This window comes from Brienomyrus brachyistius, chromosome 2 (genome assembly GCF_023856365.1).
Source record: "Brienomyrus brachyistius isolate T26 chromosome 2, BBRACH_0.4, whole genome shotgun sequence".
In the NCBI taxonomy this organism is placed as follows: domain Eukaryota; kingdom Metazoa; phylum Chordata; class Actinopteri; order Osteoglossiformes; family Mormyridae; genus Brienomyrus; species Brienomyrus brachyistius.
The window spans coordinates 3,284,479-3,311,192 of record NC_064534.1 but is presented as its reverse complement, the minus strand read 5'-3'; the positions used below and the strand labels follow the sequence as shown (position 1 = coordinate 3,311,192).

General features: G+C 49.9%; 2 protein-coding genes across 3 annotated transcripts; one reads left to right on the top strand and one right to left on the bottom strand.

The window, feature by feature from the left end:
* The first annotated feature begins 7 nt into the window (after nt 1-7).
* On the top strand, nt 8-14,172 carry adamts13 (ADAM metallopeptidase with thrombospondin type 1 motif, 13). The gene is made up of 29 exons (XM_048984325.1): nt 8-534; nt 862-904; nt 1,415-1,551; nt 1,670-1,753; nt 1,843-1,967; nt 2,268-2,414; nt 3,044-3,178; nt 3,319-3,469; nt 3,541-3,645; nt 3,733-3,884; nt 4,047-4,110; nt 4,418-4,544; nt 4,647-4,795; nt 6,043-6,163; nt 6,258-6,338; nt 7,305-7,486; nt 7,608-7,749; nt 7,844-7,973; nt 8,313-8,492; nt 8,921-9,119; nt 9,204-9,309; nt 9,382-9,511; nt 9,589-9,765; nt 10,082-10,286; nt 10,956-11,301; nt 11,397-11,543; nt 12,242-12,421; nt 13,059-13,240; nt 13,320-14,172. The coding sequence occupies exons 1-29, from the start codon at nt 457-459 to the stop codon at nt 13,467-13,469; spliced, it is 4,155 nt and encodes a 1,384-aa protein (XP_048840282.1). The 5' UTR covers nt 8-456; the 3' UTR covers nt 13,470-14,172.
* crata (carnitine O-acetyltransferase a) lies at nt 14,097-26,714 on the bottom strand. Of its 2 annotated transcripts, XR_007383553.1 has the most exons (15): nt 26,581-26,714; nt 25,594-25,872; nt 24,796-24,914; nt 22,783-22,836; nt 22,516-22,681; nt 19,841-20,015; nt 19,281-19,459; nt 18,733-18,833; nt 17,436-17,555; nt 16,916-17,038; nt 16,640-16,775; nt 16,481-16,543; nt 15,153-15,290; nt 14,583-14,863; nt 14,097-14,302 (listed from the first exon to the last, which is right to left on the bottom strand). XR_007383553.1 is itself a non-coding variant. In XM_048984340.1 (14 exons), the coding sequence occupies exons 1-14, from the start codon at nt 26,620-26,622 to the stop codon at nt 14,648-14,650; spliced, it is 1,911 nt and encodes a 636-aa protein (XP_048840297.1). In that variant the 5' UTR covers nt 26,623-26,714; the 3' UTR covers nt 14,097-14,647. The 2 variants fall into 2 exon arrangements, 1 of the variants encoding a protein (XP_048840297.1); XM_048984340.1 differs by having other exon boundaries at nt 14,097-14,863.

Sequence of the window (26,714 nt, the reverse complement as noted above, 5' to 3'; positions counted from 1 at the left end):
ACACATTTTTAGGACCATTTCGTAAAAGCTCATTTATAACCAAGACACGATAACGGCTTTCTTAAATAATAATAATAAAAAGATAACGGGTTTCTTGTAATGCTTGGTTAGGTTGTTCATTTGCAATGCATGTTACAGTTAATTCCGTCTTGGAATAATATCAACACTGCAACAGGCAATGCAAATACAATACGATATGTGACCCGTTACTGTATAAACATCAAGAACAAACTGTTATTCCTTTACTACAGCCATTTTTGAGCCACAGACCCTCGTCACTCAATTCAAGTCCACTGGGTAGTCTGTCATTGATCAACCTGCTTTTTCAGTTTGTTTCTGATATTTGCTCAGTGTAAGCGCAGATTTACCCCAACCCTCGGTCCCGTGAGGAGGAGCTCGTTCATTTCCCCCAACGAAGAAACCAAATGATCCCCTTTCCAGCCGCAAAGCAGTGACATGGCCGTCGCCGTATTTATCTGTGTCCTGTCGCTTTTGCCGGGCTTTGCGGTGTCCGGGAGAAATCCTGCCGAGGAGGTGAGGTCGGACTGCGGCGCTCGGCTGAGGAATGATCGCGCCTATTTGTGAAGAACTTTGATCTGTTTGACTTCTGCTGTATGTCCCCTTTCAGAATATTTTCTGTAACAGTTCCTCTAATACTCTAAAAGTTACTCAGATGCATGTTACTGATGTTGGTCATTTTCAAACGTCTTTTCAGGTTTTCGGGTTTCATTGATTCGTCTTGTTTTATAAACATTTCAGAGATCACAGGTTACACGAATAGAGTGATATTGATTTGGCTGGCAGTGTAGCTTTACAATTATTCTAAGAGCAAAAAACAGCCTTTATTTGTTTTTTTTTCAGTCCTCGGAGCTGCAAAGTTTTGGTTTGACATCCCTTGCCTCAGGTATGAGCAGATCCGTCGGTTATGAAGCGCTTTCCTTCTGACCTGACTAAATTACAGTGCCCTTTACATGTCTAAAGATTGGCGGTGTTCTTCAGGGGTAATTTAGTGTTCCAAATTCGAACCTTTTGCAGTTTAACTTTCTCTTAAATTAAGAAAATATACTATTGAACTATTGTACTTTAGTGGCCAACGCATCTGTAAAAATAGTAGATATTTCACTAATATTTGGATCATTTTCACTAGAAAAATGGGGTACAATGAAAAAAAAAATAGGAGAGCTCTCTTTGTCTGTATGAATCGAACCTTTGTGAGCACATGTTTCTTCAACAGCACACGTCAACATGACACTGAAATAAAGGGCACCGAATGATTAGATAATTGCCTGAAGCACTGAGCAGACGTCATGCTGATGCAGAGTTTCATGGGACTGTAGTGCTGTCATTGGATCCCTTTGCCTCTGGACCGGTCCCCTCCCCTTTTCTCCCCCCCCCCCCCCCCGCTATTTCCCAGGCACGGTGCAGCTTAGGCAGAGCTCCCCCACCCTGTCTGAAGTCACTCACCTGGAGCTTCTAGTGGTGGTGGGGGCCGATGTGCAGCAGGTGCACAGGCAGGACACGGAGCGCTACATCCTCACCAACCTGAACATAGTGAGTAGGTGGGCGGAGTCACCAGGCAGTGGGCGGGACTGAGAGGGATGTGTCCCAGAGGAGGCGGAGTCTCCCGCATCATCCTCAGGATATTTTGGTTTTGTCGGGTCTCTGCAAGGCGTCGGAGTTGCTCCGCGACACCTCGCTGGGGGCCAACCTGCGGATTCACCTTGTGCGCACAATCATCCTGACGGAACTAGAGGTAGCCATGGTCATTTCGCTCGTGTGGGGGGGTGGGCATGGGGGTGTGGCCGTCTGCAGGCTGAGCGACGCCTCCATCCCTGATTTCAGCCAGAGATCCAGATCACGGACAACATCACTTCCTCCCTGATTAGCGTGTGTGAGTGGGGGCGCAGGGTGAATCCCGTCAGTGACACCGATCCCCTGCATGCTGACCTGCTTCTCTATATCACACGGTAGGCCCCGCCTATACAGGACCAGGGCTACTGGCTGAAAGCTGATTGGCCCTTGCAGTGCCCTCTGCCCTGTCACTCACCAGTTCACAACAAATCACTGGTTGGCTCCTCTGCATGAATATGGCCCCCCTTCTTTAAAAAATCCTGGAATCGCCCCTGCTGTGGCCTCCCATACACATATGATTAGTTCTCTTTACCTGTTTAAAATATAGCTGTTTCCACATCACATACTACTTAAGGTCAGTACATAGATCTGTTCAGGAGACTCGTGAATTAATCCCCACCCCTGTCTCCCCATAGGTTTGACCTGCAGCTGCCTGACAGAAATAAGCAGGTGAGAGGCGTGGCCCAGCTGGGCGGGGCCTGTACCAGCCAATGGAGCTGCATCATCACCGAGGACACGGGGTTTGACTTGGGCATCACCATCGCTCACGAGATAGGTCACAGGTACAGAGGGCGGGGTGAGGTGTGGGCGGAGCCTCAAGTGATCTCTAGTCTTTGTACTTTTGACATAATTTGTCACAATTTCGAATTAAATTATCCGTCAAACACAACTCAGAAGATATTTAATTGTATCTTTTTTTCCCAGAAGACCAGTGAAAATGTTATAGTAATCAGTATTCTACTAGGGGGCGGCATGGTGGTTAGCACTGTTGCCTCACACCTTTGGGACCCGGGTTCGAGTCTCCGCCTGGGTCACATGTGTGTGGAGTTTGCATGTTCTCCCCATGTCGTCGTGGGGTTTCCTCCAGGTACTCTGGTTTCCCCCCCTCCACAGTCCAAAGACATGCTGAGGCTAATTGGACTTGCTAAATTGCCCATAGGAGTGCATGTGTGAGTGATTGGTGTGTGAATGTGCCCTGTGATGGGCTGGCCCCCCATCCTGGGTTGTTCCCTGCCTCGTGCCCATTGCTTCCGGGATAGGCTCCGCGACCCAGTAGGATAAGCGGTTTGGAAAATGGGTGGATGGATGGAATATTCTACTATTATAAGTCTTTCTGTCAGAGATGATGGCGTTTCATACTGTAGGTGTTACTGTACTGACTGCTTCCCTTCCGCGCTTTGGTGTCGCCCAGTTTTGGCATCAGCCACGACGGGACGGGCAACAGCTGTGGCAGTGGCGGATTCATCATGGCCACCGACGGCGGATACGGCAGCACGGACCTCACGTGGTCTCAGTGCAGCCGAGAGCAGCTGAGCCGCTTCTTCAGGTGCCCACACAAGTCTCTGGGTTACGGCGGGTTGCCATCCTTGGCCCCCTGACCCCAGCAGGCCCTTGGGTCACGTGAGGGGTGGTAGGGGAGTGGTGGTAGTGGTCCTTCTCCTGACTGACTCAGGGCTGTCATTGCAGTGCAGGTCACGCAGACTGCGTGAGGGACCTGCCCGTGGACGGGGGTTCCCTGCAGGACTGGAAACCAGGGCTGTACTACGGCGTAGACGACCAGTGCCGTATCGCATTTGGCAGCACTGCCCGGGCCTGCTCCTTCAGGAGTGATGACGTCGTAAGTGCAGCGTCGTCCGGCTAGCCCTGTGCCCCCTACTCACACAGTAAAGAGCTCCTTCCTCTTCACAGGATGCATGCCGGGTGCTCTCCTGCCACGTCGTCCCAGGCGATCAGAGCTCCTGCACCCGCCTGCTCGTCCCTCTGCTGGACGGAACCGAGTGCGCGCCCAATCAGGTGTCAGCCGGCAACACAGGGTGACCAATCAGACGGACCAATGGCGGATGAACATTAGGTGAAGTGTTTGTTTTCCGCACTTCCCAGTGGTGCCTGAAGGGGCGCTGTGTGTCCCCATCTCAGCTGAGCGGCGGCATTGCGGTGCACGGATCCTGGTCCAGCTGGACCGAGTTCTCCTCCTGCTCCCGCACCTGCGGAGGGGGAGTGAGCGCCAGGAGGAGGCACTGCAACAACCCCCGGTAACAAACCCCTGTCGCTTACGTTTCCTCTCCTGGGAGGAGGGTCCGCCTCGAAGGCACAGCAGTGTGACCCGCTTTGGGACTGACAGCGTTTTGGCTCATTTGGACGCCGCCCGCAGACTCCAGGGCTGAGGTCTTACACTCCTGTACTTCGTGCCACAGGCCTGCGTTCGGCGGAAACAACTGCGAGGGAGCGGACATGGAGGCCAGACTTTGTAACACACAGGTAGAGCCCAATAGGTCATGTTTGCAGCAGAACTTCCAGAGGCTGCTGCAGTTACTGTAAGCTGCACGATTCTCTGTATTGTCGCAGCACAGGCTCCATGCGTGAATCTGCGCATTTGTGTGTGTCTGCGTGTCTGCATGTGTTTGCAGTTTTGCTGTAAGGTTTTACCTTGTGAGGACATTTTCTTCAGGATAACCTCAATTCTGTGACTGCAGTGAACTAAAAATGCCAAAGGTTTTGCGTTTTGTTTCTTTACTTATGGTTAAGGTTAAGGCTGGGTGGGGGTTAATGCATGTCCCCTGGGCAGCCCTGCAGGGGGAGCCAGCTGGACTTCATGACGGAGCAGTGCTCCATGACCGACTCCCAGCCGCTCCGCCTGTCCCCCACCAGCGCCTCCCTCTACCACTGGGTCCCCGCCGTGGGCCATGTCACAGGTTAGTGTCCCAGGGTGCCTGATGAGCTGAGCTAGACAGCTGAAACTGCCTGGTCCCGCCCCTTGACCACTAACCCCCCTCCACACACATACCGTTACCTAGGAGACCTCCAATGCAGGCTGCTCTGTAGGTCCCAGGGAGAGGACTTCATGGTGAGCCGGGGGCCGCAGTTTTTGGACGGGACACGCTGCGAGCCCAACTTCCCACCCCCTCCTGGCTCCGTTCCCGCCTGTCTGGGGGGGAAGTGCCAGGTACAAACCTCCAGTTAGGATTCTATCTGTCTGTCTGTCTGAGTGTCTGTCTGTCTGTCTGAGTACCTGTCTGTCTGTCTGAATGCCTCTCTGTCTGAGTGCCTGTCTGTTTGTCTATTTGAGTGCCTGTCTGTCTGAGTGCCTGTCTGTCTGTCTATCTAACCTTCTAAGCTAACAATCATACTGATGATATAAATCCTGGGGTGGGTATATTATATATATGCAAACATCCATCCATCCATCCATCCATCCATTTTCCAAACCGCTTATCCTACTGGGTCGCGGGGGGTCCGGAGCCTATCCCGGAAGCAATGGGCACGAGGCAGGGAACAACCCAGGATGGGGGGCCAGCCCATCGCAGGGCACACTCACACACCATTCACTCACACATGCACACCTATGGGCAATTTAGCAACTCCACGACAACATGGGGAGAACATTGAAACTCCGCACACATGTGACCCAGGCAGAGACTCGAACCCGGGTCCCAGAGGTATGAGGCAACAGTGCTAACCACTGCACCACCATGCCACCCCCATATCCAAACATTTAAAGGTATATATACCTTTTTATTTATTTAGCAGGTGCTTGTACCCAAAGCGGTGTTCATTTTGAGATACCAGAGTTAGCCGGTCCCTGGAGTCCATGGGGGCTCTTGGCCTCGCTCTGGGGCCCAACAATCACATCACTCTGGCAGCACTAGGATGTGAACCTCTGACCTTCTGATCACAGGCTTAGCATCCTGACCCGCTGAGACATACATCGATCCTATATGCAGTACCAGTCAAAAGTTTGGACACACTTACCCATAGAAACGTTTATTTTTACTATTCTGTGCATTTTAGAATAATTAGAGCGAGGCCCTTAACCCCAGTAACTCCAGGGTCTGGCTGACCCTACTGTCTCCACTACACCAGTTCCATGAGGTGGCCTCCTGAGATGCTTTTCCAGGTGTCCTGAAGGAGGTCCCACATATGCTGAGCGCCCATTGGCCGCTATTCCTTCACTCTCTGGTCAAACTCCTCCAAACAATTTCTGCTGTGTTCAGGTCAGGTAGTGAGGTCATGTGATGTGACGTTACCACTCTCCTTTGTAGGCGGCTTTTGACTGAAATTGTAAAGGAATAAAGGAAAGGCATTGCGGTCTCAGTCCAGGCCTGTATGGTAGCTGCCTCTTTGCCCTGGACGCCCAGGGACCTGCAGCCGACCCCGAGTCAGTGGCGACTTTGTTTTCCGCTCTTTCCCCAGTTCTTTGGCTGCGACGGTCTGCTTCGCTCCACAAAGGTGGAGGACGCCTGTGGGGTGTGTGGTGGAGACGGCTCCTCCTGCACACTCATCTCCGACTCCTACGCAGAGGGTGCAGCTAAAGGTGCAGCAAGTCGAAGGGTCCAAACTGACGTCGCAATCTTGGGAAAAGCTTTGACTGATTTCTCATTATTTTTGCCATTTTGTCTATTTTGCAGAGTACATCACATTCCTGACCCTTCCACAGAATGCCACTCAGGTTCAGATCGTTAACACACGCCCCCTCTTCACACATCTAGGTGAGCGCCCCCTAAGGGTGGGAGGTCAGAAAAAAATTAAGAATTTTTTTATGATAATATTATTGTTTTTTGGGGGGTGTATTTAAATGACCTACCAGACATGTACACCACACATAACTACCAGACAAGCACTATCCACATAACTAATCCAGCAAAACGGTTAAGATCCAAGGATTAACAGAAAGCAGTATAACCTGTTTTGGAATTTAGGCACTAAGACAGCCTGAGTAAATGATGGTAATCAGTGCCGGAGCTCATAAAGACCGCGATGACATCATACTCAAAACTTGGCCTTTAGTAATGATAATGTGCTGTTAATTACTTAAGCACGTAACAATACAATCTATCAACACCTGTTGGTTATATCTGTGTAGTTCAATTCTTGTTCATTTTTGTCTTCCTTTTCTTTAGCGTCAGCATGCACTCCTCACTGCATCCACTCCTCACTGCATCCACTCCTCACTGTATCCACTCCTCACTGTATCCACTCCTCACTGCATCCACTCCTCACTGCATCCACTCCTCACTGCATCCACTCCTCACTGTATCCACTCCTCACTGCATCCACTCACTGACTCTGCTTGTTTATAAATATGCATTCTTTAGTTACAAGTTGCATTTATTCCAAAGGTTAACTCAAATTAATTTTAAATGTATAATTTTAATGTTATAATTTAACACTATATTGGGTGTTGCATTTGAGGTAGCAGAGCACAGACTGTTCTGAGACAATTCAATAAAATTTTATTTGTATGTTGCATTTTCTCAACATTACATTGTCTCAAAGCACTTTATATTATCCCTGTCCAAAGTCAGTGGGCACATTGGGACTCTCCAGGGGCAAGCAGAGGAAGTCAAAATGTCAAAGTCTAGCTGAGCTCTTCCACAAATTAAACCCTAGTCGTAATAATGTCATTGCTTACTCACCCACCATATATGTGTTTGTGCGTGTGCATGTGTGTGCAGCTGTACTGGTCCGGGGAAAGTACGTGGTGGCTGGGGGGGGCCGCATATCCCTAAACACCACACACCCATCCCCTCTGGAGGACAATCAGCTGACCTATCGCCTCACCCTGACCCCTGACCTCCTGCCCCACAAAGAGGAAGTGCTGCTGCAGGGGCCAGTAACGGAGGAGACACGTGTGCAGGTGGGAGGGGGGCATAAGATGGGCCACCCTTATCATTAGCCAATGATATGTTTTGAATTTGTGAGTGACAAGCGAGACGCTGTTCCAGGGGCCAATAAGATTTCAGCTTTATTTCCCGCAGGTCTACAGGAAGTATGGGAAAGAGTACGGGGAAGCCACTAGCCCCAACATCTCCTACTCCTTTTTCCTGCCTAGGAACTCGAGCTCAGTCAGGGCCAAGTGGCAGACGCGCCCCACTTCCTGTTCTGTCACATGCGGCTCAGGTAAGGCAGCCCTGAAGGGTCACATCTCATTTCCATTTCATGTTTTTGACTGAATGTGGTTTAACAGACAGATGTTTGCACCTGTCTCTTGTAGGGCTCCAGCAGAGCGCTGTCGTATGTCAGGATATAAACACGGGAGATACCTTGGCTGACTCCCTCTGTGAGGGGCACCCTCGCCCCCCAGGCCTGCGGACTCCCTGCCTCCTCTTGCCCTGCCCTCCCGAGTACAGTTACCTTTATGCCTAACCAGTCATGCACCAGTGTCATTACTGGCAAATTTCTCAGCGGTAAACCATTAACTCACCGGATCTTTTCACCAGATGCTGGCCGCAGGGACTCCCCTGTGAACACTGGTTTTGGTTTCAACCATGTATTTAAGTTTTTCCAGTTTGAAGAATTAGTAAATATAATACTGATATCACACAAACATGAACTAATCCTCCTTTGATGCCACCCGTAAAATTAAACCACAAGAAGATTCATTGAACATGGAATTTTGCAGGTTCTATTGGAGTAAAAAGGATCACATGTAGAGCACAAACACCCTTACTCTAACATCCTAGGTGGGAGACAGGGGCATTCGGGCCCTGCAGCGCCTCTTGTGGCACGGGGGAGATGGTGCGGCTGGTCAGATGTGTCCAGATGCAGGGGGAGGAGAGGCTCGAACGGCCAGCTTCTGAATGCCCCCAGAATTGGGTACCGCTGGCCATTCGCACCTGCAACACTGTTCCCTGTCCAGTAAGGTACGAGAGCCAGATCGGGCTCAGCGGCCGCTGTCCCAGACGCTTATTTTCAAAAATGTAGGTTGGCAGCAGATGTTTTATGTTCATAGAGGAAGTGCTACAGTCTGATTCTGATACAACAGCGTCTTATTTGCTAATGAGGTAGAACCTCCATGATAAAAATTAAGGAGCACACCCTGCCACCCTACTCACTGGCCAATCAGGTAGTCCAACCCTTATGAATATTAATGAGCAACCCCCCACCGTCCTACTCACTGGCCAATCAGGCAGCTCTTCCTTTATAAATATTAATGAACCACCTCCTCTCATCCTGGTTTCAGAAATGTGTGCCGGAAACAAATTTAAGATATAGCAATGGGAGTTTGGGGGGGGCTGGCACCGGCTGGATTGATGTTGGATGTTTGTGATGTGCTGGGGGGGCACTGCAGGTGGCGAGTCTCTGAGCCTGGGGAGTGTTCGGCGGTGTGCGGCCCGGGTGAGGCCTGGCGCGCGGTGACCTGCGTGCGCACAGAGCGTAACGTGGATTCCCATGTGGACGACACTCTCTGCCTGCAGTCCGACAGGCCGCCCAACACGGTGCCCTGCGTCGTGAACATCTGCCCCGTCGGCTGGGAGATAAAGGCCGAGGTGGGGGGGGCAGGTCTCCGCCAAAAAATCTGAGTGTGCATTTGGGGGCCAGCTAATCGAGTGAACAGAGTTTCTCCTGCACAGGTACAGGGGAAATACAAGACACTCGTCATGGCCCCGCCCCCACGGGCGGAGCCGGTCTATGTGTGGAGCCCCATGATTGGCCAGTGCTCGAAGAGCTGTGGAATGGGTAGGTGTGTCTGTGTTTGCTGGATGTGAACATAGGAAGTGCCGTGTGGTGCTGAATCCTTCCTCTCTGCAGGACAGCGGCACATATGGTACACGTGTGTGAACCACAGCTCCACGCAGCAGGTTCTGGAGATCTACTGCAACGGGTCAAGAAAACCGGAGCCTTACACACAACTCTGCAACTTCACCGCCTGCCCTCCGACGTGAGTGTGATATCACAGGGCTCCGAAACAGGAAATCAATAGGCAGGGACCACCGCACTACTGTGTCCTTCCTGTAGGTGGCGCTACCAGCAGGGTGCATGCAGTGCGACGTGTGGAGGGGGCCTGGCTCACCAGGTGTCGTACTGCTCCCATGATACAGAATTGGGGGGGGAGGAGATTGTGAGTGACTCCGAGTGCGCCGAGCCCCGCCCATCCGAAAGGGTCCTGTGTAACCCAGAGCCCTGTCCTGCCAGGTAACCACGGTAACACGGCGAGAGCGTGAAAGGAAGAGGCATTGCTAACGCTAATGCTAATGCTAACGCTAATGCTAACGCTAATGCTGACGCTATTGCTAACGCTAATGCTGACGCTAATGCTGACGCTAACGCTAATGCTAACGCTAATGCTGACGCTAATGCTGACGCTAATGCTAACGCTAATGCTGACGCTAATGCTAACGCTAATGCTAACGCTAATGCTGACGCTAATGCTAACGCTAATGCTGACGCTATTGCTAACGCTAATGCTAACGCTAATGCTAACGCTAATGCTGACGCTATTGCCGGCTAGGTGGAGAGTGCAGGAGGTGGGGTCCTGCTCGGCGTCCTGCGGCCTGGGGGTTTCCCGCCGTCGTGTCTCCTGTGTCCGCTTCGAGCAGGGAGCGGAGAGGGAGCTGACTGAGGACCACTGTCCCCAGGACCACAGGCCGGCCGCCACACAGCCCTGCCTGGTGCTCGTCTGCACATTCAGGTGGGAGGTGCAGGAGTGGAGTGAGGTAGGAGGTCACAGCCATAAAGGAAGCCAACCTGAAGCTCCGTAAACAGTGGGGTCAGACCCCCGATTTGATAGGGAGGAGGTATCTTATTGTCCGTCTTTATAAATATATTCAGCACGGATGAAGCTCTCGATCCGATTTGGTGTTTGCGAATAATGTTTTTTCCCCGAATTGGCAGGTTATTGTACAGCCCCTTGCATTGATCTTGACTTTATTTTATGTGTATGTGTGGGCCATTACCCTTGCTCACCAGTAGAGGGCAGCACCTAACAGACGATGAGTTCGGTGATATGTGTCAGCCCTGTTACGGTCACACGTTAGAGGAAGAGGCAGGTGCTTACCCTACATCAACGACCAAAAATGAAACGCAGCACAAAATTCAGCTATACCACCGTCTTGGATTGCAGCTGACGCTGGATTAAATAGCGGCATCAAAAATCTCTCAGGTTTATTAAACATTTCGGGTTTATTTGCAATATCACGCATTAATGCTTCCCAACCATTGATGCAAAAAACTGTTGCTCATGTTCTTTAACGTGAAGGAGGGTGTCTGTCGCCTTGGTTAACCCGAGGAAAAGGTATATATACCTTTATATGTCTGAGTTTGGGTGACCTGTTTGGGGGCGTGGTTTAGGTGTCAGGTGACTCTTACCTTCTCCCCCTCCTCAGTGCTCTGTGACCTGTGGGAACGGGGTGCAGTCCAGGGCGGTGTCCTGCGTGGGACCTGGCCACCCCCAACATCTGAGCCCGCTGCTGTGCATGCATCTACCCAAACCAATAACCATCCAGGCGTGCCACCCCCACCACTGCGTCCCCCCGACTCCCGAAGCCGCCGGGGCCACAGTGCAGCCCTCCGGGGCCACAGCGCAGCCCTCCACCCCGGAAAGCCTCCCCACAGGCCCAACTCACCCCACCCCTGGCGATCAGGTCACGGGCGTGGTGTCATCCAGCACTCCGCAGGTCACCGTGCAGCTGACGACCCCCCCACCGGCTTCTACAGTCCCCACCCAGACCAGTTAAGGGCTCCTCCCCATTCCCATCTATCCCCGAGAGGCCGGGAAACTGATCATTTTGTCAATCCCGGGCCTGTCCTGCGTCTCCTCCCCCCAGGTCCGTGTGGGCAGCTCCTCCTGCGGGGGTCAGGCCAGGTGGACCTGAGTGGGGGTACCAGCCGTGACTGTATCCTGACCATCGGGCGGCCGCTGGACGAGGTGATCCGTGTCACCGTGGAGTTCAGCTCCCTGGACTGCACCAGCAGTGGGTGGCTTATGAATAACTGTGACGCTAATGCTAACGCTAATACTAATGCTAAGACTTACTGCTAAGCTCCTGTAGGGCAGAAATCATAGAAACTGAGGAACATCTGTATTTAGCAGAAATCCCTGCCCCTCCCCTCACACTGTCGTTGTCAAACTCTACAATAATATTCCCCCAGGGGGTGCAGTGGATCAGTGGGTCCAAGGCCGGGCCAAGGCATTAACAAACGAATTGACGCCATAGTGCCCAGTGGCCACTAGGGGGCCCCCCATCTGACCAGCTTGTCAGGAAGTGACGGAAGACGACATATGGCAGCTAGGTTACTTGCATTCTGCTCAGGGCCCGCACAGGGCTGGGCTGGCCCCCGAGGAAGTCACGGTGCAGCTTCCCGCCTGCAGACGGGGTCTTTGCATGCTGCCTCCAGTTCTGCCTGTGTGGAGTTTGCGTGTTTCCCCGTGTTTGGCCAGTCTGCTTTCCTCTCCTCCAAAACCATGATTAGGGGAATTGGGCTCTCTGAATTCCCTGTACAGAGTAATGTAGAGCACCTATGCCTTGCGAGAGACTGCCCCCCCCCATCCAGGGTGCCCCCTGTCTCAGGCCCTGTGCTGCTTATACAGAAGATGGATAGATTTCCTTTCCCTGTGATCAGGCCAGACGGGATTTAAGGCTCCATTTCATTACCCACTGTTTGTGTGCAGGGGAGTTTGTGGCGTTTTACGACAGGCTGATGCTGGTGAAAAAGTGCGAGCAAGTCTCAGGCTTTACGGTTACCAGTCACACCAACGTCCTGCTGGTGCGGCAGGGGCTGGTCACGCCCGGCAATGGGGTCCTGCTCACCTACCACAGCCTGAAGTCCACCAAGAAAGGCCTCTACAGAGGTGAGACGGCAGAACGGGGAGGGAGAGCAGAGGCAGTGCTGACAGTGGGATCCATTCTGACATCAGCCTTTCATCTACACCTGGAGTACTTCATCTACACCTGGAGTACTTCATCTACACCTGGAGTACTTCATCTACACCTGGAGTACTTCACCTACACCTGGAGTACTTCATCTACACCTGGAGTACTTCATCTACACCTGGAGTACTTCACCTATACCTGGAGTACTTCATTTACACCTGGAGTACTTCTCGTACACCTGGAGTACTTCACTTACACCTGGAGTACTTCTCATACACCTGGAGCACTTCCCTCTCAACTGTTGAGCAGAACTATCCCATCATGCACCGGGCTTGTGTCCCATAACCTACTTATTCTAGTTAGGACTAGATTGGTACTATATAGTCTCAGCACGTATTCGCTGAAGGATGGATCATTTTATCAAATTTATCAAAACTATAAACAAAAAAATGAACACAAAATGCCCGAAATGTCTCACAAAACGATCAAAACAATGTCATCATCAGCTTCAGATTGATACAGACACACCCTTCTGACGGGAAGCACCATCTCCGGCATTTTCCGCGTCACAGGATGTTGACGCCTATGGTAACCCCATTGTGCTGTCTGCCCCAGACTGTGACCGGCAGCTGTTCGGGCCGGCGGGCAAGATCGTGAACCCCACGAGACCGGCAGATCCGGGCAGGCAGGCCTGCCGCGTCTTCATCAACACCCAGCCATCCACTCGGATTGAGATCCGGGCCCTGAGTATAGAGCCAGCGCTGGAGGGCATTACGACCCAGTCCACCTTCATACTGGTGAGTGGTATACTTTGGCGGGGGACACTGAGATGCCCCCCCCCCGGCAAATACTCAGCTCCTCTCTCTCCCTCCCCAGATCCGGGACGTCAGGGCGATGAAGACCACAGTTTTCCTTGGCAACCAGTTGTTCCTGTGGCGCTCGGCTGGCAGCGCTGTGGAAATTGAGTTCCATGGAGGCTTCCTGCAGCATTCTGGGAGCTTCCGGGGGGAATATTCTGCCATCTGACCTTGAGTGGCTGTACTGTGCCCCTCCCACCAGCCCCACCCATCTCCCCAGGCCCCACCCATCTTCCTCCACAGGCCCCACCCATCTCTCCCAACAGGACATTTTCTGTCATTTTTCATATCAGTGCCGATACCATTACCACTCATGTGCTAGATTCCATAAACAAAACGTAACAAACGCAATTTAACTTCAATTGAGGTTACAGAAGACACATGTAACTTCTTGAAACTTATTTTATTGAATCTCTCCACAAGATCTGCCACCCACTTTCACTATAAAACAGACAGATGTGAAGTTTAGTAAATGTGCAACTCTTTCTAGACAGCTAATAGTTAACTACCTAGTTATTGTTACACAAAATGTATAAACAGGGACAAGTAAACATATACTGAAATTTCCAACCAACGAACCACCAACCTGTTTAGAGATGGGGGTCATATGAAATTAAAACACGATTTGTATACATTCTAATAGCCCCTTTGCAACAAAAAATTGAACCCTTAGAGAAACGTGTAACACTACTGCCAATTGTACTGGGCGATCCCTGTGTAATTATACACATTTATTTAATGTCAATGACATTCCTACATATCCATACACTTTATGGTTCTAAATCTGCTTATTTTATACGTAAAAGTGAAATGTGCAAACGTGATATTTACAGGGGCTATTGATCTTAATAATAAAACTCAGCATACAAACACCGATGCTCGAACCACAGGCATCTTCCTGAGCGAAACACCACACTTCTGTTTTTAACAGAACCTTCCCCGCGACCCAGTAGGATAAGCGGGTTGGAAAATGAATGGATGGATGGATGGATGGATGTTAACCTTTCGGAGAAAAAGAAAAAAAAACTATCTAAACTGGAGGAAACATGGTAACATCTCGGTGACCCTCCCAATGACTACACACAAAGTAATGCACAGCTTTGGCCAGCAGGTGGCGTGGTGGTTAAGGACTGAATGAATGATTGCAGGTTCAAGCAATCGGGACGAGAGCGGCTGCTGGTTCCTGAACACAGTAAGATCTGTAAAATGGCCGTGTTTTATAAATGTTCAGCTGAAGCAGGTAAAGCAGGAAGGCAAACGGCGCCGATAAGATCCGTCCCACCTCTGCCCTGCTGTCAGGTGCTTGCTGGGATGATAGAGGAGCAAGTCCTACAAGCCCGCCCGCCCTCAGAGTCTGGCCTTGGGCGTCTGCTCCAGCAAGTCCCTCATGTCCAGTAGTGCCTCCTCTAAGCCGCTCGCCAGCTTGTTGGCGTTGGTCTCTGCGCAGCTGTTGAAGGCCGACACAGAGAAGTTGATGTGCTCTTCCATGGGGTTGTAGCAGACGCCGTAGCCATCAGGGACCATGGGGCCAAAGCACATCACGCAGTCCGTCTTTGCCGGGACCTTAGGAAGGTAACCGACATGAATCACTGGCTAGAGCAGTATTTCCCAACCTCCTTTTTGGGGACCCAGAGGTGGTCCACGTTTTTGCTCCCTACTCAGAGCTGGAAGGGAGCAAAAATGTTTACTGTCTGTGGGTCCCCAAGGACTAGATTGGGAAGCAGTGGTCTATCAGATGCCTGATGTCCCCACTATCAGCCGAGCTCTACATCACCTCATTAATGCCAACCAGCTGCCATACTCTCCTGTGTCACATTAGCGTCAGTCCTCACTTGGTTCTCCAGGCACCTACCTGGCTGGTGGAGAGGTTGTAGTGCAGAGCCACCGCGTAGGCAGTGTCCATGAACATCTCTGGCATGGAGGTCAGGTCCTCGATGGCCTGGAGTTTCAGTCCCAACAGGTGCCTGTCGATGGCCTGACCGTGAATGGCCTAGAAATACACAGATAGGCCCATGAGTGGCCGCCCCATTCTGGAATGTTCCATAGCTGTGTTTGTCAACCCAGTACTACACCAGGCATTCGGTGTTCTTGACTGTTTGAGGCAGGTGTGCCTTGACGTTTCAACCAATCATAGCCTTCCTCACCCCCCTTTGTAAACAGCAAGCATCCTGGCACTGATCTCTAGAGGAACCGGGGGTGTGAGCAGTAACCAGCACAGGTTAAAGAGCTTAAACGTAACCCCCCCCTTTTAGGTATCTACCAAATTGCAGCTTAACTCAGCACTATATTGATTTCATGGTTCCTCAGCGCTATAGAATCTGAACTCATGTATTCAAACACCACACATCCTTCCTTACATTCACCCTCATGAACATCTTAGTTATTGGAAGAAAGTGTTTTTTCTCCTTAGAAGAATAATTCATAAATAATCTAAAACTGAACCAGCCTCAAAGAACATGGATTAAATTCTTGCTGTCCCAGGAGTCCATTTCCCTTTCATACCAAAAACCATGTCATACCGCGAGGCTCCATCTTGGCGGAACCAGATAGAGATCCGTTAGCACCGTCAGCTCACCGTGATGATTAACTTAAGTAACAGCTCAGGATAAACATGCAGAGTGTTCTCGTAAGCAGAGAAATAGCTCACTTTATTAGCCACCGAAACAGAATTACTTTCATGTACAGTGTAGGACAAACAATAGATTGATTTTACATATTTACATATCACAGATCCTCTAAGATTATCCTGGGTTTATTCATGTTTTTCCAACAACCCAATGATTCTGTGAAACACCAGGACTACTCTAACAGTGAAGTGAATGGGTGTTTCTCAGTAGGCGTACTTGACTGCACTTATGTTCTCATACACCCGCTTTACGTCATCTTCCATTTCCGAAGACCAGTTCCAAGACTAAGTACAGAAGTACGGAGGACGGTAAAAATTCCCAGGTGTCGTTCTTGCCCCGCCCCCAAATATTACTGGTTGTACGCTCGCCATAAGAGACCAATACCACGATTCATTGCTCCCCAAGTTTATTCTTGAGAGGCAATTTAGCAAGGCTGCTCTTGCCACAAATACGATCTTTGCATTACTGGCATTGAAAAAGACCCCACAGTTGAGAGACAGGCAGAGTGTCACGTGACCGACGATGTCAGCATGCAGCGCTACGAGAAGCTCACCATGTCCGTGTACGCCCGGTGGGCGCGTACAGCCTTCTCCAGCATCTCCACCTTCTCTGTATTCTGTGCACGGTGAAGTTGGTGGGACAGAAAGTCAAAATATAAATACAGAGCATACTGGTGATTAGTGTCCCTGCAGAGACACCATACGCGACTGACCGACTTGGAGGGGTCGTCCATGGCCTGCACAAACCGCAGCGAGTCCATGGAGGTGGAGCGGATGGTGTCGGTGCGGCCCAGCCTGTACATGCGCAGCGATGCGCTCTCGTAGGTGGAGCAGCAGATGTGGTACATCCTGGAAAGAACCGCAGGTGCGCGATTAGGGCTCGTTATGGCAAATATTAAAGCCCAGCTCCTCTGATGCTGGGCCTGCTTTTATTTAAATGCACGAAGGGAATATCAGAGTCACAGTACGTGGATGTAAGAGTGACTGACCTGAAGTAGGCCAGCTGTAGCGCCATCTGGATGAAGCCGTCGGGACTCATCTTGTGTAACTTGGGAACATTTTTCCCAAAGTGAGAAAACATGATGACCTTCATGTCCAGATCATGCACCATTCTGGGTGGGGGGGAGCAGTATATAAGACCATTAAACACCTCAACACTACAACTGACAACAACTGCATCTGCACGGTACATCAGGCTACATCCCCGCAGGCCAGAGGATCCAGAGGCCTGTTCTGTGAGTTTCACCCCTCTGCATTGTCCCCTAATAATCTGTTAATTAACCTGAGATATAATTAACAGTGCAGTCATAATGAGTTTCCCTAAAAGGCACATTTACGACCGGCAGTGGGGATATTAAATTAGCTATATAACAGGCACATAATTCATTCCTAGACTGAACACTGTGTCGGGATGCTGCCAGGACTCGGAGCGCTAGTTTTTGGTAAATTTCTGCAGCCGTTCTTTATGGTATGTGAAGGTAGGGGGCGCCACCACAGGCGCTGGCTCACATGTTCATGTTCTGCTTGGCTTTCTCGATGTCCTTCTTGATCTCCGGTGTGATGTTGAAGCGCAGTTTCTGTGGCATAGGCAGCGGAATCATGGGAGAGCGGACCATCTCCGACTCCTTCCTGTCCAGCGCGACACACAAAGACACAAACACAGTGAGGCTCAGTGGGAGGAGAGTTAGCGGTTTAGCATGGCAGGTCTCTCTGACCAATAACAGGGCTTTAAGCAAAATTTGATCAGATGAGGGGGGCCCCTAGTGGACACTGGGCCCTAAGCTGCCAATGAGTTCATCTACGCTTTGGGACAGCCCTAAGTGGGGGAACCTAAATTAGTGCATGCTGACCCCCAGTTATTAAAAAAAAAAGCCCCCTCCCCAAGAGTATAAAGCCCTGAATCCAGCAACAGGTAACTGACAGTGCTACACACACAACTGCTTTTCCATTCTCTCTTTCCAGGATTAAGTTCCCCACATGCAGTGCCTAGTGTCCCTTCAGAGATTCCGTAGCATAAATCCCTTTCAATTAGCTAACCCAGATTTTTAGGTGATTCAATAAGCTGAAATGTAAAACCCACAACCACCATGCCTCATACTGTCTGTTATTTGCAATTCAAAATTTAGTCTCACACTATATACATCATATTAATGGGGCGTTATCTCCCTGGAATACTTTATACTTTATTTACTAACAGTTTATTTACCAAGTGAGTATTGTTAGTCGGTGTACTCATTTATATGCCTTTAACCTTGGGTTATGCACCAAACCCTTTTTGCGAAAGCTGACTCTTCTGTTGCGAAATCCCAGCACAGCTACATGACAAACACTAACGGTCAAAAAAGTAAGGAAGGCTGAAGGGGACGAGAACGGCCACGAGGGCCCACACGCTCACACCAACACGCTCACACCAACACGCTCACATCCACACGCTCACACCAACACGCTCACACCAACACGCTCACACCAACACGCTCACACCAATGCGCTCACACCCACGCGCTCACACCCACGCACTCACACCGACGCGCTCACACCGACGCGCTCACACCGACGCGCTCACACCCACGCGCTCACACCAACACGCTCACACCAACACGCGATGCAGATTCTGAGCTCAAACTCAAATCCTGGAATGTGAGATGGAACCAGGGAAGACATGCATGTTACTGACACCCCCCCCCCCCCCGACGGTGACAGCGTGCGGCAGCCATGCCAGCTCCTCCAGACACACAAGCGCATGCGTGGCCTACTGAGCGACACGACCGCGGTCACCAGTGGCACTTTGCCGCAGCGTCTCCCTTACGTGTAATTAACCACATGGTCCACCAGGGACATGATGGGCGGCCCTTCTGCAGCGGCGTGCTCATAGATCAGACCACATGACCCGTCTTCTCCAATTATAAACTGCATACGGTGAAACATTAAAGCACAAAGGCAACGTCACGCAACATCGATGACCTGCTGGTATGCTGTGAGAGCACGCGGGGCTTTATGACGCAGTCCGACGCGACTCCTCCGTGCAGCTTCTCACTGTTGGGCTTCGACATGATCCAGTAGATGAAGACCCACCATATTTGTGATGCTGTCTGAAGCAGACCATGACTTTCCAGCAGTAACACTCTTCTCTTTCCTAATGCAGCACCACCTTCCACATGGCCCCTCCCCCTACGTAGGACCACCTACCACATGGCCCTATCCCCTGTGTAGTTCCACCCCCTATTGTACAATGGCCCCTCCCCATATATAGCACCTCCCACTGCAGTGGTCCAGCCCCCTACACATTAGCCCCTCCCCCTCAACATGGATAGTGCCCTCTCCCCCATGTCTCCAGCCCCAGCTGCCCGCTTTCACCTGCAGGGTCTTGTCAAACCAGCGGTTGCCGCTGTTCCAGCGACTGCCCCCGCCGTGCAGCATCTGCATGGCCACGCGGCTGCGGTAGAGCTCGTCGGAGACACGTGGCATGGGCGCATCCAGGCACACGGTGAAGATGCTCTTCTGGATCTCCCTTACTGACTCCTTGTTGGTCTTATCTGCGTGAGCGGTCATAAGAAACACTCTGAGCAGGCTGGGCCTGAGGCATAAGCCCCCTCAACAAGTAATTACAGCCCAGCAGCCACTATATGCTGTCTGTCAAAATGGGACAGTGAGTAACCTAGTGCTTACTGCTAGTGCTTACTGCTAGTGCTTACTGCTAGTGCTTAATGTTAGTTCTCCTAATTTATAGACATGCTAAGGAAACAAACTGTAAATATTACAGTCTAATTCTGAAGGCTAGGAACTGTCCACTCTTCTGGTGGCTCCTTCGTCCAGCCATAAACAAAGACAACTCGGGCATTTCACATCTTGTGCCTCTAGCGGCCCCACATTCCCTAGGCCGCCCTGACCCACGCGCCGCTGGCCGACGCCCCCACCCTTGATGAGGCTGGCGTAGGCCTTGCCCCAGGTGTTGCGGTGCTGCGAGGTGAGGATGCCCACAGGCTCCTTGTTGGTCTGCAGGGAAGAGTTCCAGATCTTCTCCAGCTGCATGTAGATCTGGTCCACGGTCAGCGGAGAACCATCGCTGTTATACACGTCCAGAGTAAAGAACTGGGGAGGGTCGAGGACAGAGAGGAACCCAGAGTTAACCTGGGGGCCAGGAGTATACAGCCTTTTCTGTGAAGATTACAAAATGTGCCAAACTGAATTACAACATAGACACTGTCTGCATGCATACATATGCTCAGCGATCACATTATTTGTATAAAACCTAAGCACCTTCTCCCATACACTTTAAATAATTTGCCGGCACTTATTGGCGCTGTTTATTGTTATTATTGGCGCAGTATTACTGTTAAATCGTTTTTTTTATTCTGCAGAAAATTAAAATAATAAAAGTCTGTGTTCCGTTTTGTTCGCACCTGATCCCCCCAACAACTAACAAAACTTTTTGTTCATCCTCTATTGTATTGGTGTGGCGCTGAAGTTTTGTATGAAATTATCTGTGAAGTTCATCCTAAAAGCTTTTTGCATCTCCCACGCTTATCTAGCATAAAGGTCCAGGTTCCTGTTGTGTGATGTGAAAGCGACACACGGAAGCGGCCAGGACCTACAGAAGTTCCTGTTGTGTGGTGTGAAAGCGACACACGGAAGCGGCCAGGACCTACAGGAGTTCCAGTTGCGTGATGTGAAAGCGACACACGGAAGCGGCCAGGACCTACAGGAGTTCCTGTTGTGTGATGTGAAAGCGACACACAGAAGAGGCGAGGACCTACAGGAGTTCCTGTTGCGTGATGTGAAAGGGACACACGGAAGCAGCCAGGACCTACAGAAGTTCCCAGTCAAGACGCAAGAACTACATTTCTAAACTTTGGTGGGAGCGGCAGCTAATATTACGGGGCAAACTGTGTCCCACTGTCACTGCAGAAAAACATCATTCATCTGCTTTGTGTTGTGTTGACATGAAAAGTGATGATTACTGTCTGTTCATCTTTCTCTCCATGCCCTTATAAATGCATAATCTATGAGATTGTTGGAATGAGTGAAAGTTAAATGCTATGAAATATACCTTATTATCATTAAAAATGGAAATTAAAATGATTGCTAATAACACATTACGACAGAACTTTTGTGACCACAATCACAGACGAGAAAGTGTAATGTAACCTCTGGTAGGTAGTGACCCCTGGATAGCGGGAACATCCCATAATACCCGCCGCTTTGGAGATGCTCTGACCCAGTCGTCCAGCCACCACAGTTTGGCCCTTGTCACTCACATCCTTACTCTAGCCCATTTTTCCTGCTTCCAACACATCAGCTTCAACAACAGTTCATTTGCCTGATATATATCAGCACCCTTGACAGGTGCCATTGTAACATGACAATCAATGTTATTCACTTCACCTGTCTGGATTTAATTTAACTTAAAGCAGTTATTAATTAGTGTTGTTCAAGTACGGCTCAACCAACAGTTTTATTCTGCAATACATGGCATATTTCATACGATATGCAGGTCGGGCCACGGCTGTTTGTAATAGTTAATAATGCTTAATAATAGCTGTTATTTTGTTCACAAACACATTTAGCAAACAAATAAGATGCGATGCTCAACAAGGGCATCACTGCATTCACGTGGACTCTGGGTAGTACTGGAGAGAGACTCAGGATCTGTCAGCAGTGTGTACCTACATATCACTGCATTCACATGGATTCTGGGTAGTGCTGGAGAGAGACTCAGGATCTGTCAGCAGTGTGTACCTACACATCACTGCATTCACATGGATTCTGGGTAGTACTGGAGAGAGACTCAGGATCTGTCAGCAGTGTGTACCTACACATCACTGCATTCACGTGGATTCTGGGTAGTGCTGGAGAGAGACTCAGGATCTGTCAGCAGTGTGTACCTACATATCACTGCATTCACATGGATTCTGGGTAGTGCTGGAGAGAGACTCAGGATCTGTCAGCAGTGTGTACCTACACATCACTGCATTCACATGGATTCTGGGTAGTACTGGAGAGAGACTCAGGATCTGTCAGCAGTGTGTACCTACACATCACTGCATTCACGTGGATTCTGGGTAGTACTGGAGAGAGACTCAGGATCTGTCAGCAGTGTGTACCTACATATCACTGCATTCACATGGATTCTGGGTAGTGCTGGAGAGAGACTCAGGATCTGTCAGCAGTGTGTACCTACACATCACTGCATTCACATGGATTCTGGGTAGTACTGGAGAGAGACTCAGGATCTGTCAGCAGTGTGTACCTACACATCACTGCATTCACATGGATTCTGGGTAGTACTGGAGAGAGACTCAGGATCTGTCAGCAGCGTGTACCTACACATCACTGCATTCACATGGATTCTGGGTAGTACTGGAGAGAGACTCAGGATCTGTCAGCAGTGTGTACCTACACATCACTGCATTCACATGGATTCTGGGTAGTACTGGAGAGAGACTCAGGATCTGTCAGCAGCATGTATCTACACATCACTGCATTCACGTGGATTCTGGGTAGTACTGGAGAGAGACTCAGGATCTGTCAGCAGCAGGTATCTACACATCACTGCATTCACACATCACTGATCATGGGGAGCCCCCCTTACCTGGAAGTTGTGCACCACGGTGACGTGTGTGGGTGGGGTCTTGCTAGTGGAGTAGTTGACCACACTGTCCCGCTTGGTGCCGGGGACGCGGCAGGACGAGAGCACGTGATAGTACTGGTTCATGCAGAGCGACTTCCCCCCCAGGGACTCCAAAGGGAGGGTGTCACTGGCCCAGCAGGAAAAGCGTAGATCGGGGAGGGGGTATGTCACTGCTCAAAATAATCAGCGTCTCCCAAAACACTGCCAACAGCAAGATCCCCAACTTACCTGTCAATCATGGATTTGAAGTCCAGCACCCCTGCGATCAACTTAGCAGCATATCTATAGAGAAACACAACAGAAAGACATGCAGTTAGGTCTGAACTGGCTATAGCGTGTAAGCGTGCGTGTGCCCTGTGACGCACTGGCATCCTCTGCAGGGTGTACTCCAGGCTGGGTGAGCCTCTGGGGCCCTGTGAGCCTGACCAGGATAAGGGGTTGGACAGCGGATAGATGGATTTTATACTTTCTACATTATATTTCTTCCTGGCCCCCTGTAATCTCGCTGCAGAAGTTCCCAAATCTAAATTCTTTTCCTTCATCAACAAAGTAATTGATATTACCGTTGCTATAGCAACACCCTGGTCAAACCCCGCCCCCTAGGAACACCAACATCTATCTCAACACTCCCCCACCCTCCCTATCTGTATCACATAACCCCCCCCTGCCCCCAGAACACTGCTAATTTCTTTAATGTTTCCAGATTAACCAAAAGCAGCTAACAGCTGGATATATTAGTGAAGTCAGAAATTCTGAACACTCCCTACCAACAACCTTCTGGTCACGACAGCTCGCTGCTAACTAGCAGACCACCACCTGCGCCCTGAAGGAAAATCCTCTGTGGCCCTTAAGACTAGCAAATACGTCCTGAATATGTAAAATGTTCACAAAATTGTTTTAAGTGCCCTGTTGCTTTTAGCTGCCACAGTGTTCACACACAGACGCCGAATTACACGGCATATTTATATACCTAAGGGAGCAGCTCTGCCATGTGATGAACAGCCAAATATATATATACAGTGTGTGTGTGTGTGTGTGTGTGTGTGTGTGTGTGTGTGTGTATATATACATATATATATATGGTTAACACTTTACATGACGGAGCACAAATACTCTGTAATAACTCAGTTGCTACTTGAGATTTACATTACATTTACAGCATTTGGCAGACGCCCTTAACCAGAGCGACTTACATAAGTGCTTTAAGACGCTGCGATGAATTTTTCCGATACTACCTCAATAAGGACCCAGGCTATGAATACCATCATGAGACGCAATACAATTCATTAATGGTGAACAAACATGAGATCAGTATTTAACCTGTTATTCATTACTTGTTCCTTCAGTAGCTCACAAAGGCTTACAGAATTAACAGATATAGTAAGAAATATAGTAACTGCTTTGGATAAAACATGCGTCATGATTCATTAATGATGAATTAACATGAAATCAGTATTAACTAGGACTAATTAACTGTGGTTAATTTTATACATAAAAAATAGCATAATATTATATTATTTGTGGCCTGTCAAGTGTTACCAATAAATGCATATACAGAAAGAGATTTAAAAAACTGGAAAACGGCAAATACTGTGCTGAAAATAGAGATGATAACGGCAAGACAACATTGAGGGTCGAGCCGTTTGGGATTGAAAGACCTCGTCTGACGGAGACTTTAAATAGAGCGCGTGAAGACAGAAGTGTGTACAAAGGTCAGCGTGACACCTGATCCTCACAGCTCCATCTGCCAGGCAGCTGCATCATGAAAGAGAGCGGATCACCACCCAGGATTACTTTGCTGTACCTCTGAGGTATTCCATTTACCCCCGAGGTCGCAAGTCGGAGCTGGGAATGACGTCATACCCGAGTTTAACCGCGTTTCCGTACAGCAAGTCACAGAGGCATGTAGCAATACCAGGGACCTGTCTCAAAATACGGGATTAAACTGCAGCCATCACTTCTGTTGATGAAGGGCGCAGCCATCTTGGAATCTGAGGTCAGAGTTGCAGAGGCTCCTCTGACTTTCCGAGTTGGAATTCCAACTTCAGGGAGCGTTCCAGTTGAAATTTCCGACTCGGAACTCGAAATTTCCGGGTTCAAATGGAACACGGTATTAGATGCAGACCAATGGCATCCCTGCACTTACAAATAATGGATGGATTCACTAAAACATGGATTAATTTTGCGGAGCTTTGTAGGCATAAAAAAGTGACTAAATGCTCCTCCATTCAGCTCACTCACCTCATCTGGCCCTGACGATCCTGGAACTCTTGACGGGGTAGGACCACCCCCGGGCTGGAGTAGACCGCCACAGGCATGCGGAACTCCAGATAGGCTGTCTGCAGCCACCACTCAGACAACTGTACAGGCAGCACAGAACAGGATCAGAGAGGGATTCAGGATGGGATTTCAGAAGCTCCAGTGAGGCTCAGATTGTAAAACCACAGGATTTACAAAATCTGAGAAAATGACACATTTAGACAAGGATACCACACACAATCTCATTAATAATAATACCTGCTTTAAGGTAAAATACAAAGAAAGAATAGTATGGTTCACTGGTCGAGTGCATGACTGTTGCTCTGAGGTTGAGAAGTCCTGGGTTCAAACCCCCCTCAAGCTCATTTTATGGAGAAGTGTGTCGCTCAGTGGACTAGAGACCTTTGCCCATATCATGGGTCTCAATCCTACAGCCAGCAGACTAATCATTTGACCAAGACCCTAAATTCCCACCTGCTACAGGAGCACATTGCAAAGTCAAAGTAACTTTATTGTCAGATTTCATCAGGGAGGAGCACTTTCGACTTCAGTCGACCGAGTGCAAAGAAATAAACAGAACATAATTTATATGTGAGACATGTATTTAGACAAGACATCTTCAGACATGGACATAAGACATTAAAATACGCTCTAAAATACCAGTTGTGCAAACGGGCACGGTGGTTGACCCAGCGCTCTATGTCTGCCGTGTCGTGGCAGATTCACGCACAGTGATGACTTATATGCCCCTCATCAGTGGCTATCCGGGCGCCCTCCTACCCAGTTGTCCGTCTTGCGCGCCCTGCGCTCCAGCCCCTTCTGCAGCCGCCCCCCGACGCCGCCCGGCTGCGCGAACTCCTCCACCAGCTGCCGCGTGTGCTGCAGCTCCTCCGTGCTGACGATGGGCTCCAGCACGGCCAGGTAGCGCTCACACGTCTGCTGCAGCGGCGGCACAGGCAACTTGGGCAGGGTCTCCTGGCGGAGCAGGCAGCGGCTCGGAACCCGCGCCGCCAGCACCGGCTTCAGCAGCCGGCCGGACCTCGCAACGACCGGCAGAGCCTGTGGAAACGGGCCGTATACAGTCACTGATAAAGCAGGACACAAATAATACATTTCGTTAACATAAGCTTACTAACATAACTGCACGTTCGTGTTCATTACGTATTGGTTTAGAAAAATTTGCTAAACTTAATAGTATATTAGGGGGAAAGGCGTAGGTACAATGTCGGCATCATCACGTGACAACGGGGGCCCGTGTGAACTTGGAGCAGAACCGCTGATGCGCAGTAAAATTTCAGCTTCGATAGCAGCAGCGCTGTTAAACTGTCTATTTGCAGCTCTTTGGTTTGCTGTGTTTTCTGCTACGCTTAAGGTAGACTACACAAAGTACAGCAGTGGGTCGGATCCTCCAAGGCTCAAACATACAGCGTGTATTTGCAAGTTATCATCGGACACGGAACGCTGCTCCACGAAAAACGCTTCATTACATGTCTGATACGCGTTATTTAGCTACGGCGCAACAAGAGAGACAGGAAACCAGCTGCTACGCACGCAGTGGGCAGATCGGCAAATTATTATTATTATTATTATTTACTGTCATCGCTATCAAGCGCGTTAAAGAGCAGAAATCTGCTACGGTCACGCCATAAAATGGACGGTACCATCAAATAAAGTAAACGTAAACAACCGAGTCTAACCTTTAGAAACCGCAAACCCTGTTGAAAATGCACGAGCCATGTAATGTAATGAAATACTATTTCCACTCACCATCGTTTTTGTCAGCAATCCCAGCATGTTTCCGCAAAGCATGGCCCTAAATTCAGGGCTCGATCTTTGTGTTAGAAACAAGGTCCTTCGCCGATCCAAGGACACGGCAGTCTCTGCTTCTCCCCTGCACAGGA